The sequence below is a fragment of the Neophocaena asiaeorientalis genome, unplaced genomic scaffold, assembly GCF_003031525.2.
Source record: "Neophocaena asiaeorientalis asiaeorientalis breed wild unplaced genomic scaffold, Neophocaena_asiaeorientalis_V1.1 scaffold210, whole genome shotgun sequence".
NCBI lineage: Eukaryota > Metazoa > Chordata > Mammalia > Artiodactyla > Phocoenidae > Neophocaena > Neophocaena asiaeorientalis.
In genome coordinates this window covers 1,288,923-1,303,914 of record NW_020172282.1, presented here as the reverse complement: position 1 = coordinate 1,303,914, position 14,992 = coordinate 1,288,923, and the positions used below count along the sequence as shown (strand labels likewise).

The 14,992-nt window shown below is 38.6% G+C and overlaps 1 protein-coding gene across 2 annotated transcripts in view; it reads right to left on the bottom strand.

Annotated features, from left to right (window-relative positions):
• Positions 1-14,992, bottom strand: part of MAPRE2 (microtubule associated protein RP/EB family member 2) — a 158,654-nt gene that overhangs the window by 32,037 nt on the left and 111,625 nt on the right. For both annotated transcript variants that reach the window (XM_024764448.1, XM_024764440.1), the window contains 2 exons: positions 7,094-7,239; positions 4,031-4,244 (listed from right to left, as the gene is read on the bottom strand). In XM_024764448.1, the coding sequence (XP_024620216.1) occupies positions 4,031-4,244; positions 7,094-7,239 (360 nt within the window). The remainder of the gene's footprint in view (positions 1-4,030; positions 4,245-7,093; positions 7,240-14,992) is intronic.

Sequence of the window (14,992 nt, the reverse complement as noted above, 5' to 3'; positions counted from 1 at the left end):
TTAAGTGCTCACACATAAAAACTGATCCTGCTGACAGCTATCTCGAGTTGCAGATATGGCTCATAGCAATAAATTTATAAACATCATGACTCACGATGACATATGCACTTAATAGATATCTGTCATTATAAAAATGTGTATTTTAACATATGCTCCTTGTTGGGAGATCAAAAGCAATTCAAGATGCAATTCCTCAGGATGTAGATAGAATAAGACTTGCCAGGCAGCCATCCACCCTTAGCGACAGCCTCTGCTCGTGCTGAAGCTTGTTACGGCCCAGGTAAGTCACCCAAATATACACAGACACCAACGGGTTCTATGGCTTCTCTGAATCCACGGAATACTGGTGTCTATACTGAGATGGCAGAAAAATCTAGCACGTTTTATAGTCAGGACATGCAAATTACTTTTAATATATTAGCTTAAGGATATATTTGGAGAGAGATAAAGCCACTGCAAAATGAACCAAATATCCCAAAGCCAAAATGAAAAAATAATTAAAGACCATCTCCTGTTTTCGATTACACCAGATGTTGCTTGTTTCCACTAATACAGATGATTAACGGCCAAGGCCTAGAGATGGGCACAGAAATTACTGCTGAATGCTACTGACCTGGCATCAGACTGGCATAGATATGTGAATTCCCAGACAGCTGACCCTCACCTCATCAAGCACTTTAATTTGTCTTAAATTTTGGATGGACACAATTAGACTTATGTACGACGAGGATGGTCTCGAATGGTTTCAGACCAGAGGCAGACAGGCTAGTTTAGAGACTGTAAAATAGTTCATGGGAGAGATGATGATAAATAGAAAATTTAAATCTTAAGAATTAGAAGGGAACTCTGAGTGTATCGATTAGTGCATGCTGGTGTCATACAGATCGTGAGGGCTACTGAGAGACATGGAGCTCTTTCATTCAGCAACAGAGATCTCAGGCTGCTGGACTATTTATAAGGTTTCATTAAGATTTTCTGGCTCTTCTTTTACTGATGTTCACACTTTGTAGTGCTATCAGTATACTCCTTGCCCTAATAAGATACACGCTGAGAAATCATATCCCCATGTTTGTTATAATTATATCCAAGTCAAGAAAGAGCAAATTAAGGGGGGTCGAGAAGTACAAATTTCCAGTTATAAACTAAATAAGTCATGTGGGTGTAAAGTACAGCATGGGGAATCTAGTCAATAATATCGTATTAACTTTGTATGGTACAGATGGTAACTGGAATCACTGTGGTGATCATTCTGCAATGTGTACAAATGCCAAATCACTATGTTGTACACCTGAAACTAATATAACGTGGTGTGTCAATTAGATGTCAATTTTAAAAATAAATAAATATATATAAAAGAAAGAGCAAACAGACTCTGGGTAAGTATTCTAGGAACTCTCCCTTGTGGAAAGAGTAAAGTGTATGAATTTTATAGCACAGATTTTACAACACCTATTCTGACTTTTAGAAGACGTTTTGGCTTACACTTTCTTGGCTCTTTTCCCAAGAGTTGGATACATGACCTCTAGAAAAAACTGAGGTCTCATTGTATTTATAGGAGCCTTTCTCCTATTATAGCTTTTAAAACAATGTTCTACATGTGATGTATACCTTGCTATAATTTTTTCAGTATAGTTTTACTACCCCACCATGTCCAAGAGTCAGAACATGTCTCATAAAAAACCGTATGACTGGTTTGACTTCTGGAAATATCCTTCCTCCTTGATTAAGACCGATGAGGTAAACGTGGTCGAGGTATCTGGAACACAAGCCTTGGTAATACTGTCTTCCAGAACATTAAAAACCAAATTTATGATCTGCTGACTTTAATGTGTTTCCTGAGCTTTGTCACCAGAGAAGTTAAGCTCTGGAAACAACGTATTTCTTTTCCAGGTTCATGGACATTCTTTCTATCAAAATGGCACAAGTTTCTCTGTGGCTTTTGTGAAAGACAGATGAGGGAATTCCTTGAAAATGAGGCCAGGGTAGCATAATGACAGTTCTGTTTGGGGGTGGGGTGGGGTTAGAATGGTTGGCGCCAATTTAAGGACACGTTATGACTGTAGAAGAAAAATGTTCTGAGGCCTGTCCGGTTCCACTGCTGAAAACTTGAAAAAGTAGCAGCTGAGTTTCAAGATGGATCTGTACATCATTAGCAGCTGCAGAAAAAGAGCTTGCGGTGAGAGCTACCAGCTGCTCTTGGTTTTCGTACCTTCCTGTCCCCCAACTCCATCTGCCTGTGTCTCCCCAGCTCTGAAGGAGACACACCACTCCCCTTCTCTATCCTGGTCCTAGAATAATGACACTTTCTGACAAAAGCTGAAGGCCTGTTTGAACTGCAATAAACGTTTGTTCCCCAAACTCCCTGTGGCTTCATTTTTACCCAAACTCTTCCCAGCACTTCTGTTCTGAAAAAGGTAAACATTCCCTTTCCTCGCCAAACCTCCTGCGATGCCCTTGACCCCAGTTTTTCCCTCCAGCCTCAGGGTCATTGTTCCACCAGTTTCCCCTCCTTTTTCCTATTATTCCTTCTCACGGACCTTTCTCCCATCTTACAAACCTGCTCCTTGCGCCGTGTCCTAAAAGCAAACAAAATCAAATCGAGGACAAGACCATTCTCTCCCCAGTCTTACTTCCTAAAGCAACTGTCAGCTTTTTCCCTGACACCAACAAAATGTTTTTATTTCCTCCACTTATTCTCCTGATTTGGTGAAGGTGGAATCTCCTCTCACATCACTTTCACGTTTGTGTGTCATGCCCTTGTTAATAACCCGCTGCAATCTAGGTGTATGGATTCAGCATTTCTACAGACCAGTTCTCTAAAGAACTCTTAATCACCTCCCAGGAGCCAGATTTCTTTCTTTGGCCTATTTTCAGGCTTCATCCTATCTGATCTCTCCAACAATTAATACTCAGCGCTGTTGGTGATCCCTCTTTCTAAAAATGTCCTACTGTTTGTTCTCTGATGTTGAGCTGGTTTTTCCCCGATGTTCCTCCTTTTCTCAGCTTCCTCTTTTTCCTCTTGCCCCTTAAATGTATGTATTCCCAAAGATCTGTGCTTCGTTTATTTTGTTCAAGCTTATTTATTCTATGGCTTTGAAGCTGGATTTTTATGCTGTCTCAGTTTCCTTTCTCCAATTCCTCAGCCCCCTCCTGGACCCATCATTCCACTGAGTGACCCCAAAGGATCCTTCCAGTCCTCATTGTACTTGACTCCTCAGCAGATTTAGACACTGGTGACCGTTCTGCTCCCTTCCTTCTATTTCCCTGACACGTCATTCCTTCATTTCTTTCAATCTTTCTGGTGTCTTCCCTGCTCCTATGTAAGCCCTTCCTTTTCTACCCAAACATTAAATGTTCGAGTTCCTCAGGGACTCTACCCTTCTCACTGGGGACTCACTTCCAGCTTCAATTACCTGGATATGGAAGACTCACCAATGTTTACCTCTAGCCGACACTTCCTTGAGTTCCAGACACATGTCCACACAGTTTAGTATTAATCTTGTTATAATCATTTCTAATAATTCTCATTGGAAGCTGGGCATAAATAAGGAATTTGCATTCTTACAGAATTAAGGCTGTTGACTTAACAAGTGTGAACACTGGTGTTCAGGATGGAAACACATGGTTTCTGAGGATTTCATCCTTTAACTCTGTAGTATCACAGCTGATGTTTATAATAATGACCCGCATTGGACAAGAACACATTCTGCTAGGTAAAGTCTGTTCTCTAGGCAAGAATGTTTGTAATGTATTTTAGAAAGATTTTTCTCCAAAATAGTTAAAACATTTTTTAAAGTTCTAGGTATTTATCCTCAGTGACTTCACTTTGGGATGAAGTTGGCTAAGTGAGGTCTTGCTGAATGTTGTCACATAGAAATTGGCACTGCCCACACAGGAGACAGGATGGATATTTCATGAATTTCCTCTGAAGGATTATAGATGATGATCCATATTTAAAAGTGTAAATCGGTTCACAGTACGGCGCAGGAGGGCCTGTGAAAGTGACTCTACGATTTCATTGTTACGGTACCTGCTGTCGGGGAGTTTGCATGGTGAGACTTCTTGGGCAGGTTGAAGATCTGTTCGCCGGGGTCGGGAGGAGGAATTGCATCTTGCCCTTGTCGTGCTTCTACGGGGTCATACTCCTTGCCATCGTAGTTAGCATCATAGAACTTCTTAAACCACTGAATAAAATCCAGGTTGTCCTGGAAACGCCCTTTCACGAGCTTTTCCACTGGAATTACCTGAAATATAAAATCACCTGGTGAGTCACGACCCTCAGCCTTGTTTGTATTGAATACAACTGAAGTGTTCCCTAAATATAACCTTACATCTGCAATTCATGTCTGCTGGCCTCTCCCCCAGTGTCTTAGCCAGTGGTACTCCAGAATTCATATAATTTTTCATTATATTAAAGAAAAATTAAAATGTCGTAGTTGGTTCTCCTGGAATATTTAATACATCTGAACAAACCATACGAAACAAGGAATACCCTGAGCTGTCAAGGGGCTGATCCTCTTCATAGAATGTTTATTGCCAAAGCACATCCCCCCAAAAACATGGGTCTGGGATGTTGTGCTGTTTCAAGGTTGAAAGGTTTTCCTTATTTCTTTGTAACACTTGGTCTAGTTCTTAAAAGGACTGTAGCTATTAGAGAGTACAAATGAATAAGACTCAAGTCAATGAAAACTCACACTAATCTAACGGTTCCTATGAAACAAAATGAGCTTTCATGGAGTGTATTTACAATGTAGAGAGACAAGCATAAAATAAAAACAACTAACCACAATACAGGGCTCAGTAATTCATGGGTGACACTGGAGCACAGTTAATGTGCCAGGGGGGTACATGTCTTAAACAGGTTTCTTTTTGTATTTTGTAACTGTCTTATCGAGACTGGGTGTAAATTAAGTGTTTTTAAAGGGCAGCCTAAAGAGCCAATCAGTATTCCCTTTCGAGGTCTTTTCATTGTACTATTTAAGTATTTTCATGTTTTCTGACTTGTAAGTTTTGTTTATGCTGGTATTGTGATTGTTTTAGAAAGTGCCTTCTTGGAGCATAAGGCCCTCTAATTAACATGCTACTGTATTTTGCTCTCTGCCAAACGTGAACATTTATAAACAGTTTTAGATGATGATGATGCATTAGCCATTCAAAGCAGGCACTTAACTTCTGTTGACTTAACTTAGCAATTCCTATCAAAATGAAAGTTCCGGGGTCATAAGTTCAAAATCTGAGGTGGCGAAGAAATATTTGTACGTGTGCTTCTCCCACGTGCTGTCACAGGCTATGACAAACATGAACAGGGATCACTGTCTCTATACCAGGATCTTTGGGTAGAATCATAGCATATTAAGCTAGAGAGGCCAACAAAGGTCATAAAGGTCAGTGCTCCTCCAGTACAAGAATTTTATCTTCAAATTTCTTTTTTTTTTTTTCTTTTTTTGGGCCACACCGTGGCTTGCAGGATCCTAGTTCCCTGACACAGGATTGAACCTGTGCCCTCGGCAGTGAAAGCTGGGAGTCCTAACCACTGGTCTGCCTGGGAATTCCCTATCTTCAAATTTCTTAACAATGGCTGACCCACTCTCTTGAGTGTACACTTCTACGGAGATATGGAGTCCCCAACTTTGTTACATAGCAAGTTCCATCAATAAACCTATGAATGGGTGTTTCTTTCCTTTTTGATCTAGAAGCATGTATAGAAAAATGATACAGAAGTATACAGAGAAGTGATGCTAATAGGAAGAAGAATCTATATAACTCTGGTTTTGAATAAATACAGAAGGAGCTAATTGGAAATTAACCACAGCAAAGGATATCAAGTTGAAAAGGAGTCAAAAAATGAAAATGTTAAAGAGGATATATGTTTTGCAATAAAAATTGTGAGAAAATGAGAAGCCAAAATTTTCTTAATATTTTGATAAGAATGCTTTGATTTAGGAAGATATTAATTGCATAAATTAAAAAATATATACAGTTCAGCAAACTTTTCTTTCCTTTTTAACCTCTATCTCTTATAACCCAAAATTTTAATTTTTTTTTTTTTTTTTTTTTGCGGTACGCGGGCCTCTCACTGCTGTGGCCTCTCCTGTTGCGGAGCACAGGCTCCGGACGCGCAGGCTCAGTGGCCATGGCTCACGGGCCCAGCTGTTCCGCGGCATGTGGGATCTTCCCGGACCGGGGCACGAACCCTTGCATCGGCAGGCAGACTCTCAACCACTGCACCACCAGGGAAGCCCCAAAATTTAAAATTTTATTTCCATAGCCTATTTATTGCTACTATCTATGAAAAGAAAACTTTCTATTTCTCCCCTGCTGTTTTTTCTCTTTTCCCTTATTCAAAATTCATTTCTTTCCAACCTGTTCTCTCCAAGAGCTATATCCTAAATAAAGACTACGAATGTAATATGTATTGGAATAGCAGGAAACATGCAGAGCCTGAAGGGGCTTCAGCAATAGACCTCTATGGGGGAAAAAGGACTCTAGTCTAACTTCATTTGTATCACTCTAGAATAAAATTATGAAGTTCAAAGTGGGTGAAAGAATATTTTACGGACATTGAGTGAGAATCTGAGTATATATATTGGACACGTTAACATGCAGTCCTCGCTTTAATTTCATAACCACAGGGAAGGGGGTTTTAGTCCCATTTTACAGATGGGTAAACTCAGACTCAAATAATTTAAATAACTTGCTCAAGTCATGGTGCTGGGATTCAAACCCGTGCCATTTCTACCGTACTATGCTATTTCTTTAAAGAAACAAAACACACAAAGAACCACAGTGGCATCTGGCAAACATAAAAATTTCTCATCTGCAATGCTAATACAGAATAACAACATTTCAGCATTCATAATTTCTGTTAGCGTTTTTAGTCTAATGGCTACAAGTTTAGAAATCTCCTAAAATAAAAACCTCATGCGAATATGGGAAGTGAGGGCTGGTGCTTTATGCTCAGTACAGGACCCAACCTACTGTAGTGATGTCAAGATATATCCCATTGACACATTTTTGGATTTTTGCATCTCTGCATAAAAACCATTTTAAGCAAAGACAATGCATTTTATGGAGGTACAAGTGTGTCTCCTACCTTATCAACATTCATTCGCTTAAACGATGCTTGCAGAAGCTTAAAATTGTGAATGTACTCATGTTCCAACTTCGCTTGAAATTTTACTTTCTTCAAACTAATGCAGCCAGGAAAGAGCATGTCCATGAACTGGCAGTAGGCTGCTCCTGGAAAGAGACAAGAAAAGGACCAGTGTGAGTCAGACTGTACCACGTGCGACTGAGGGTTGCTGGGCAGGAGGGAGCTGGGAGCCCAGAGCCCTCAGCCCTCCTGCCGTGTGTGCTCCTCTCCTCATTGCACCCACATCTCCTCATCCACCAGGGGAGGGTGCTGGTGGGCAGGGACGTGCCTTGACGCAGCTCCTGCCACTTCCCCATCCCTAACCACTGTGGTACCGACGCTGTTCACCAGAGCATCACCAGATTCCACAGTGAACAGAACTTCATCCTTCAACACCAAGGAAATCAGTGTATGAACAACTCTTCTTAGCTTCTATCAGAAAAAAAAGGAACATATTTTTCCTTCCATCTAGCTGCTACTGGCTCCAAATCATTAAAACACATAAGAGAAAAATAGCAGAAAATTTCAACATGAGCAAACTACATGAAATATGGAGCTCAAAAAAATATGCATACGCCGCCCAAGCTGTTTTATGTCCACCCTGCAAAATGACTGAGGTGAAACCGTTTAACTAAGCCAACTAATACCAAAAACCGTTGTATACCAATTTAATTTCAGTCCAGAGCAATGAGGTTCCTATATTAACGTGAAGGATGGAGACATGGAGACTCTGAAACTTACAGAAGTTCAGAGTCATGCTATTTATGACTGAGAAATAAAAATAACAGACATGTTCAATGAGTTCCCTGAGGAAACAGTCATAGAAAAAAGGATATTAGTAAGTCTTTCATATATATATATATATATATATATATAAATTTTATGCAGAACTCTTAGATCATAACAATATCAACTAGAAAATCCCAGGAAGATCATACATATCGACTCACAAAGGCTAAAGGCATTTAGAAATTCCAAGCCAGAATGATTATTTTTCTTTTACAAGTAGGAAAAGCAATCGAGTGGTGAGAATGGAACAAATGGCCATTTCTGTGTTCTTTCTTTCTTTGCTTCTCCAGATCTCTTGGTCTGTTTCTGTAACGTGTCAACGATATGCCTTTCTGAACATAAAGCGTTCTCCTCCATCCTTTGGTATCAAGGTTTCTGTGAGGAGCCTTTCATTCTGTTTGGGCGACTCACCTTTACACAGGAAGAGCCCACTTGGTCTCTTATGTCAAACAGATGTTGAGCATCCTTTACTGAGATAGGAATCCCAGGAAAGAGGGAACCAGATATTAAGAATCTAAAGGCAGCTACAACAGGAAATGGTGGGGCAACTCATTATTTGTAGGCAAGAGTATAAAGTGATGAAATATAGGCCACAATAAACATCACCTCCAGAATCCTTATATCTGTGGATGCTTCCTTTAGATGCCAATACCCTAAGTACAAACTGGTACTTCTGTAGTCAAGCAGATGGGTTCTCTTAAAAACAAGACAAAATAAAACAAACCAAAACAAAAAACACCGGAGGAGGTGAGAGAAGCATCATGATCTTGGGGGGCATTCTTACAGTCATCATCCAATTATTCAGGTCCTCCTTTTGAAGTGCCACCAGATGGAGCCAATACCAAAAGCCATTCAACATGATTTTTATACAGATGGGGGTGTCTACACACAAGTGTCTCATTACCTGCTCTTTAAAGAGTTATTTTCACTTTTGTAGTGGTTAGCATAAAATTTACTTATGGAGACACCGGTATCTATGTGTTCGTACAAATCCAGCAAGCGAATCTTCCAAATTTAAAAAGCAGTAACAGCTTTTGAAACAAACAAAAAAACCCCACCAAACTCGAATACAGAGCGTGAAGGAAGAAATGAAAAATCATCTCTGGTCTCATCATCCAGAGAAAACCACTGTTAATATTCTGGCATATAACATTCTATTTTTTTAAAAATTTAACAGACCATGGTTCCCTTTCTGGATCATTAAATATTCGCTACTGACATTTTTAATGGCCTTCTGGTTTTATATCATGCTTAGCAACTTTCCCAAGCCAAGATTACATAAATATTCATGTGTATTTTCTTTAAGTACTTTTATGGTCTCAAGTTTCACATTTACATTCTGAATAGACGTGGAATTTATTTTGGCCTATGATATAAAGGACGGTTCTAATTTTAGTTATTCCAAATGTTAGTGGAAATTTTTGGCTCCCCAGCATTTGGACACCTTCCTATCTGACTTGATGCACCAGGGCCCTGCCTCTCACCACAGTACCGAAAGTGGGCAGATATCCCTTTCCCAACACCCAGGGTAAGATGCAGGCCTGTGACCTAGGCTCTGCCTTTGGATGCTCTTGCCCGGGTCTCAGAGTCTTAAGGGAGTGAGTGAAACATGCAGGGATCATTAGAATTTGGTCATGGTGGCAGCGGTGGGATCTAGCAGATGCTTCAGGAGCACAGCGGCATCCTAACCATCCTAGTCCAGTGGCTCAAGGGAGGATCTATTCCTAGTTTCTTCACATCTTTTGGATGCTGTCACCTTCTGAGCTTGGTTCCCCACTGACTGTGAGAGCTGCCCAATGTGATTTCTGTAAATCTGTCTCTGCTTAAACTTGCCAGAATTATTTTCTGCTATTTTCAACCACAATTGCTGACTGATAAAGTTAGCTAGGTGTTGAAAACCATAATTTCATAGATAATCTATACTTTTCCCACTGAGGAATCACTAATTTTACTCTCTCTCTGACTTTCCAAATACATGCATTTAAAGTGTCTTCAAGGTTTTTTTTTGCGGGGGAGGCAGGTCCTGTCCCCATGATAGGTTCACAGTCTTCATTATTTAAATACATATATAATATGTATTACTATCTGTAGAATAATTTCTCCTCTCCTTTTTCTCAAAATTTTCTTAAATTCTGTAATGCATTCGTTCTTTCCATTATAATTTCGAATTATACTGGCATGAAGAAATTAGATCTTCATTCATGGCATGAAGAAACTAGATCTTAAAAATTTAGTCATTTATTGAGATAGCCTCATCCACCAGAGGGCAGACAGCAGAAGCAAGAAGAACTACAATCCAGCAGCCTGTGGAAAGAAAACCACACTGACAGAAAGACAGACAAAATGAAAAGACAGAGGGCTACGTACCAGATGAAGGAACAAGATAAAACCCCAGAAAAACAATTAAACGAAGTGGAGATAAACAACCTTCCAGAAAAATAGTTCAGAATAATGACAGTAAAGATGATCCAGGACCTCGGAAAAAGAATGGAGGCAAAGATGGAGAAAATGAAAGAAAGGTTTAACAAAGACCTAGAAGAATTAAAGAACAAACAAAGAGAGATGAACAATACAATAACTGAAATGAAAGATACACTAGAAGGAATCAATAGCAGAATAACTGAGGCAGAAGAATGGACAAGTGACCTGGAAGACAGAATGGTGGAATACACTGCCGCAGAACAGAAAAAGGAAAAATAATGAAAAGAAATGAAGACAGCCTAAGAGACCTCTGGGACAATATTAAATGCACCAACATTCACATTATAGGGGTCCCAGAAGGAGAAGAGAGAGACAAAGGACCAGAGAAAATATATGAAGAGATGATAGTTGAAAACATCACTAACATGGGAAAGGAAATAGCCACCCAAGTCCAGGAAGTGCAGAGTCCCAGGCAGGATAAAGCCAAGGAGAAATACAACGAGACACATAGTAATCAAATTGACAAAAATTAAAGACAAAGAAAAAGTCTTAAAAGCAACAAGGGAAAAACAACAAATAACATATAAGGGAACTCCCATAACATTAACAGCTGATTTCTCAGCAGAAATTCTACAAGCCAGAAGGGAGTGGCATGATATATTTAAAGTGATGAAAGGGAAGAACCTACAACCAAGATTACTCTACCCAGCAAGGATCTCATTCAGGTTCAACAGAGAAATCAAAAGCTTTACAGACAAGCAAAAGCTAAGAGAATTCAGCACCACCAAACCAGCTCTACAACAAATGCTAAAGGAACTTCTCTAAGTGGAAAACACAAGAGAAGAAAAGGACCTACAAAAACTAACCCAAAACATTTAAGAAAATGGTAGCAGGAATATACATATCGATAATTACCTTAAATGTGAACGAATTAAATGCTCCAACCAAAAGACACAGGCTCACTGAATGGATACAAAAACAAAACCCATATATATGCTGTCTATAAGACACCCACTTCGGACCTAGGGACAAATACAGACTGAAAGTGAGGGGATGGAAAAGATATTCCATGCAAATAGAAATGAAAAGAAAGCTGGAGTAGCAATACTCATATCAGATAAAATAGACTTTAAAATAAAGAATGTTACAAGAGACAAGGAAGGACACTACTAATGATCAAAGGATCAATTCGAGAAGAGGATAAAACAATTATAAATATATATGCACCCAACATAGGAGCACCTCAATACATAAGGCAACTGCTAACAGCTATAAAAGAGGAAATCGACAGTAACACAGTAATAGTGGGGGACTTTAACACCTCACTTACACCAACAGACAGATAATTCATACAGAAAATTAATAAGGAAACACAAGCTTTAAATGACACAATGGACCAGATAGATTTAAGTGATATTTATAGGACATTCCATCCAAAAACAGCAGATTACACTTTCTTCTCAAGTGCACATGTAACATTCTCTAGGAGAATGTACACACATCTTGGGTCACAAATCAAGCCTCAGTAAACTGAAGAAAACTGAAATCATATCAAGTATCTTTTCTGACCACAGCGCTATGAGGTTAGAAATCAATTACAGGGAAAAATAACATAAAAAACACAAACACATGGAGGCTAAACAATACGTTACTAAATAACCAAGAGATCACTAAAGAAATCAAAGAGGAAATAAAAAAATACCTAGAGACAAATGACAATGAAAACATGATGACCCAAAACCTATGGGATGCAGCAAAAGCAGTTCTAAGAGGGAAGTTTACAGCAATACGATCCTACCTCAAGAAGGAAGGAAAATCTCATATAAACAATCTAACCTTACACCTAAAGGAACTAGAGAAAGAAGAACAAACAAAACCCAAAGTTAGTAGAAGGAAAGAATCATAAAGATCAGAGCAGAAATAAATGAAATAGAAACAAAGAAAACAATAGCAAAGATCAATAAAACTAAAAGCTGGTTCTTTGAGAAGATAAACAAAATTGATAAACCATTAGCCAGACTCATCAAGAAAAAGAGGGAGAGGACTCAAATCAATAAACTTAGAAAAGAAAAAGGAGAAGCTACAACAGACAACGCAGAAATACAAAGCATCATAAGAGACTACTACAAGCAATACTAAGCCAATAAAATGGACAACCTGGAAGACATGAACAAACTCTTAGAAAGGTATAACCTTCCAAGACTGAACCAGGAAGAAACAGAAAACACGAACAGATCAATCACAAGTAATGAAATTGAAACCATGATTAAAAACCTTCCAACAAACAAAACTCCAGTACCAGATGGCTCCACAGGTGAATTCTATCCAACATTTAAAGAAGAGCTAACACCCATCCTTCTCAAACTCTTCCAAAAAACTGTCCTAGGAATAAATCCACCTAAGGAGGTAAAAGACCTCTACTCAGAAAACTATAAGACACTGATGAAAGAAATCAAAGATGACACAAACAGTTGGAGAGATATACCATGTTCTTGGATTGGAAGAATCAATATTGTGAAAATGACTATACTACCCAAAGCAATCTACAGATTCAATGCAACCCCTATCGAATTACCAATGGCATTTTTTACAGAACTAGAACAAAAAATCTTAAAATTTGTACGGAGACACAAAAGACCCCGAAGAGCCAAAGCAGTCTTGAGGGGAAAAAACGTAGCCAGAGGAATCAGACTCCCTGACTTCAGACTGTATTACAAAGCTACAGTAATCAAGACAATATGGTACTGGCAGAAAAACAGAAACGTACATCAATGGAACAGGAGTGAAAACTCGGAATAAACTCATGCACATATGGTCACCTTATCTTTGATAAGAGAGGCAAGAATATACAAAGGAGAAAAGACAGCCTCTTCAATAAGTAGTGCTGGAAAAACTGGACAGCTACATGTAAAAGAATTAAATCAGAACACTCCCTAACACCATACACAAAAATAAACTCAAAATGGATTCAAGACCTAAATGTAAGACCAGACACAATAAAACTCTTAGAGGAAAACACAGGAAGAACACTCTGACATAAATCACAGCAAGATCTCTTTTGATGCACCTCCTAGACTAATGAAAATAAATACAAAAATAAACAAAAGAGACCTAATGAAACTTAGAAGCTTTTGGACAGCAAAGGAAACTATAAACAAGATGAAAAGACAATGCTCAGGATGGGAGAAAATATTTGCAAATGAATCAACAGACAAAGGATTAATCTCCAAAGTATATAAACAGCTCAGGCAGCTCAATATTAAAAACAAAAACAATGCAATCAATAAATGGGCAGAAGATCTACACAGACATTTCTCAAAAGAAGACATACAGATGGCCGAGAGGTACATGAAAAGATGCTCAACATCACTAATTATTAGAGAAATGCATATCCAAACTACAATGAGGTAACACCTCACAGCAGTTAGAATGGGAATCATAGAAAATCTACAAACAACAAATGCTGGAGAGGGTGTGGAGAAAAGGGAACCCTCTTGCACTGTTGGTGGGAATGTAACTTGATAGTAGCCACTATAGAGAACACTATGGAGGTTCCTCAAAAAAACTAAAATAGAATTATCGAATGACCCAGCAATCCCACTACTGAGCATATATCCTGAGAAAACCATAATTCAAAAAGACACATGCACCCCAATGTTCATTGCAGCTCTATTTACAATAGCCAGATCATGGAAGCAACCTAAATGCCCATCAACAGACGAATGGATAAAGATGTGGTACATATATACAATGGAATATTACTCAGCCATGAAAAGGAATGAAATGGGGTCATTTGCAGAGATGTGGATGGACCTAGAGACTGTCATACAGATTGAAGTAAGTCAGAAAGAGAAAAAGAAATATCGAATATTAACACATATATGTGAAATCTAGAAAAATGGTACAGATGAACCAGTTTACAAGGCAGAAATAGAGATGTAGAGAACAAACGTATGGACACCAAGGGGGTAAAGCGGGGGTGGTGGGATGAACTGGTAGATTGGGATTGACATATATACACTAATATGTATAAAATAGATAACTAATAAGAACCTGCTGTATAAAAAAATAAATTCAAAAAAAATTTAGTCATTTATTATGTAATGATAAAGGTTTATTGAAATATAATTCATATACCATAAAGTTCAATTTTTTAAAGTTTATAATTCAGTGGTTTTTAATATATTCACAGAATCATGCACCTATCACCACTCTCTAATTCCAGAAGATTCTCATTAGCCCCCCCCTCCCCAAACAAACCCCATACATATTAGCAGCCACTCTTGATTCTCTCCTCCCACCAGACCCTGGTAACCACTAATCTATTTTCTGTCTCTACAGATTTACTTATTTTGGCCATTTCATATAAATGCAATCATAAAATACGTGGCCTTTGTGTCTAGTTTCACTCACTTAGCAAAATCTTTCCCAGGTTCATCCATGTTGTGGCACATATCAGAACGTCATATTCCTTTTTATGGCTGAATAATATTCCATTGTATGAATGTAACACACTTTATTGATTGAATCATCAGTTGATGAACATTTGAGTTGTTTTCACTCTGGGCTATTATTAGCAATGCTGCTATAAACATTCATGCAGATGATTTTGTGTGAACATAATTTTCAATTCTCTTGGGATATACCTAG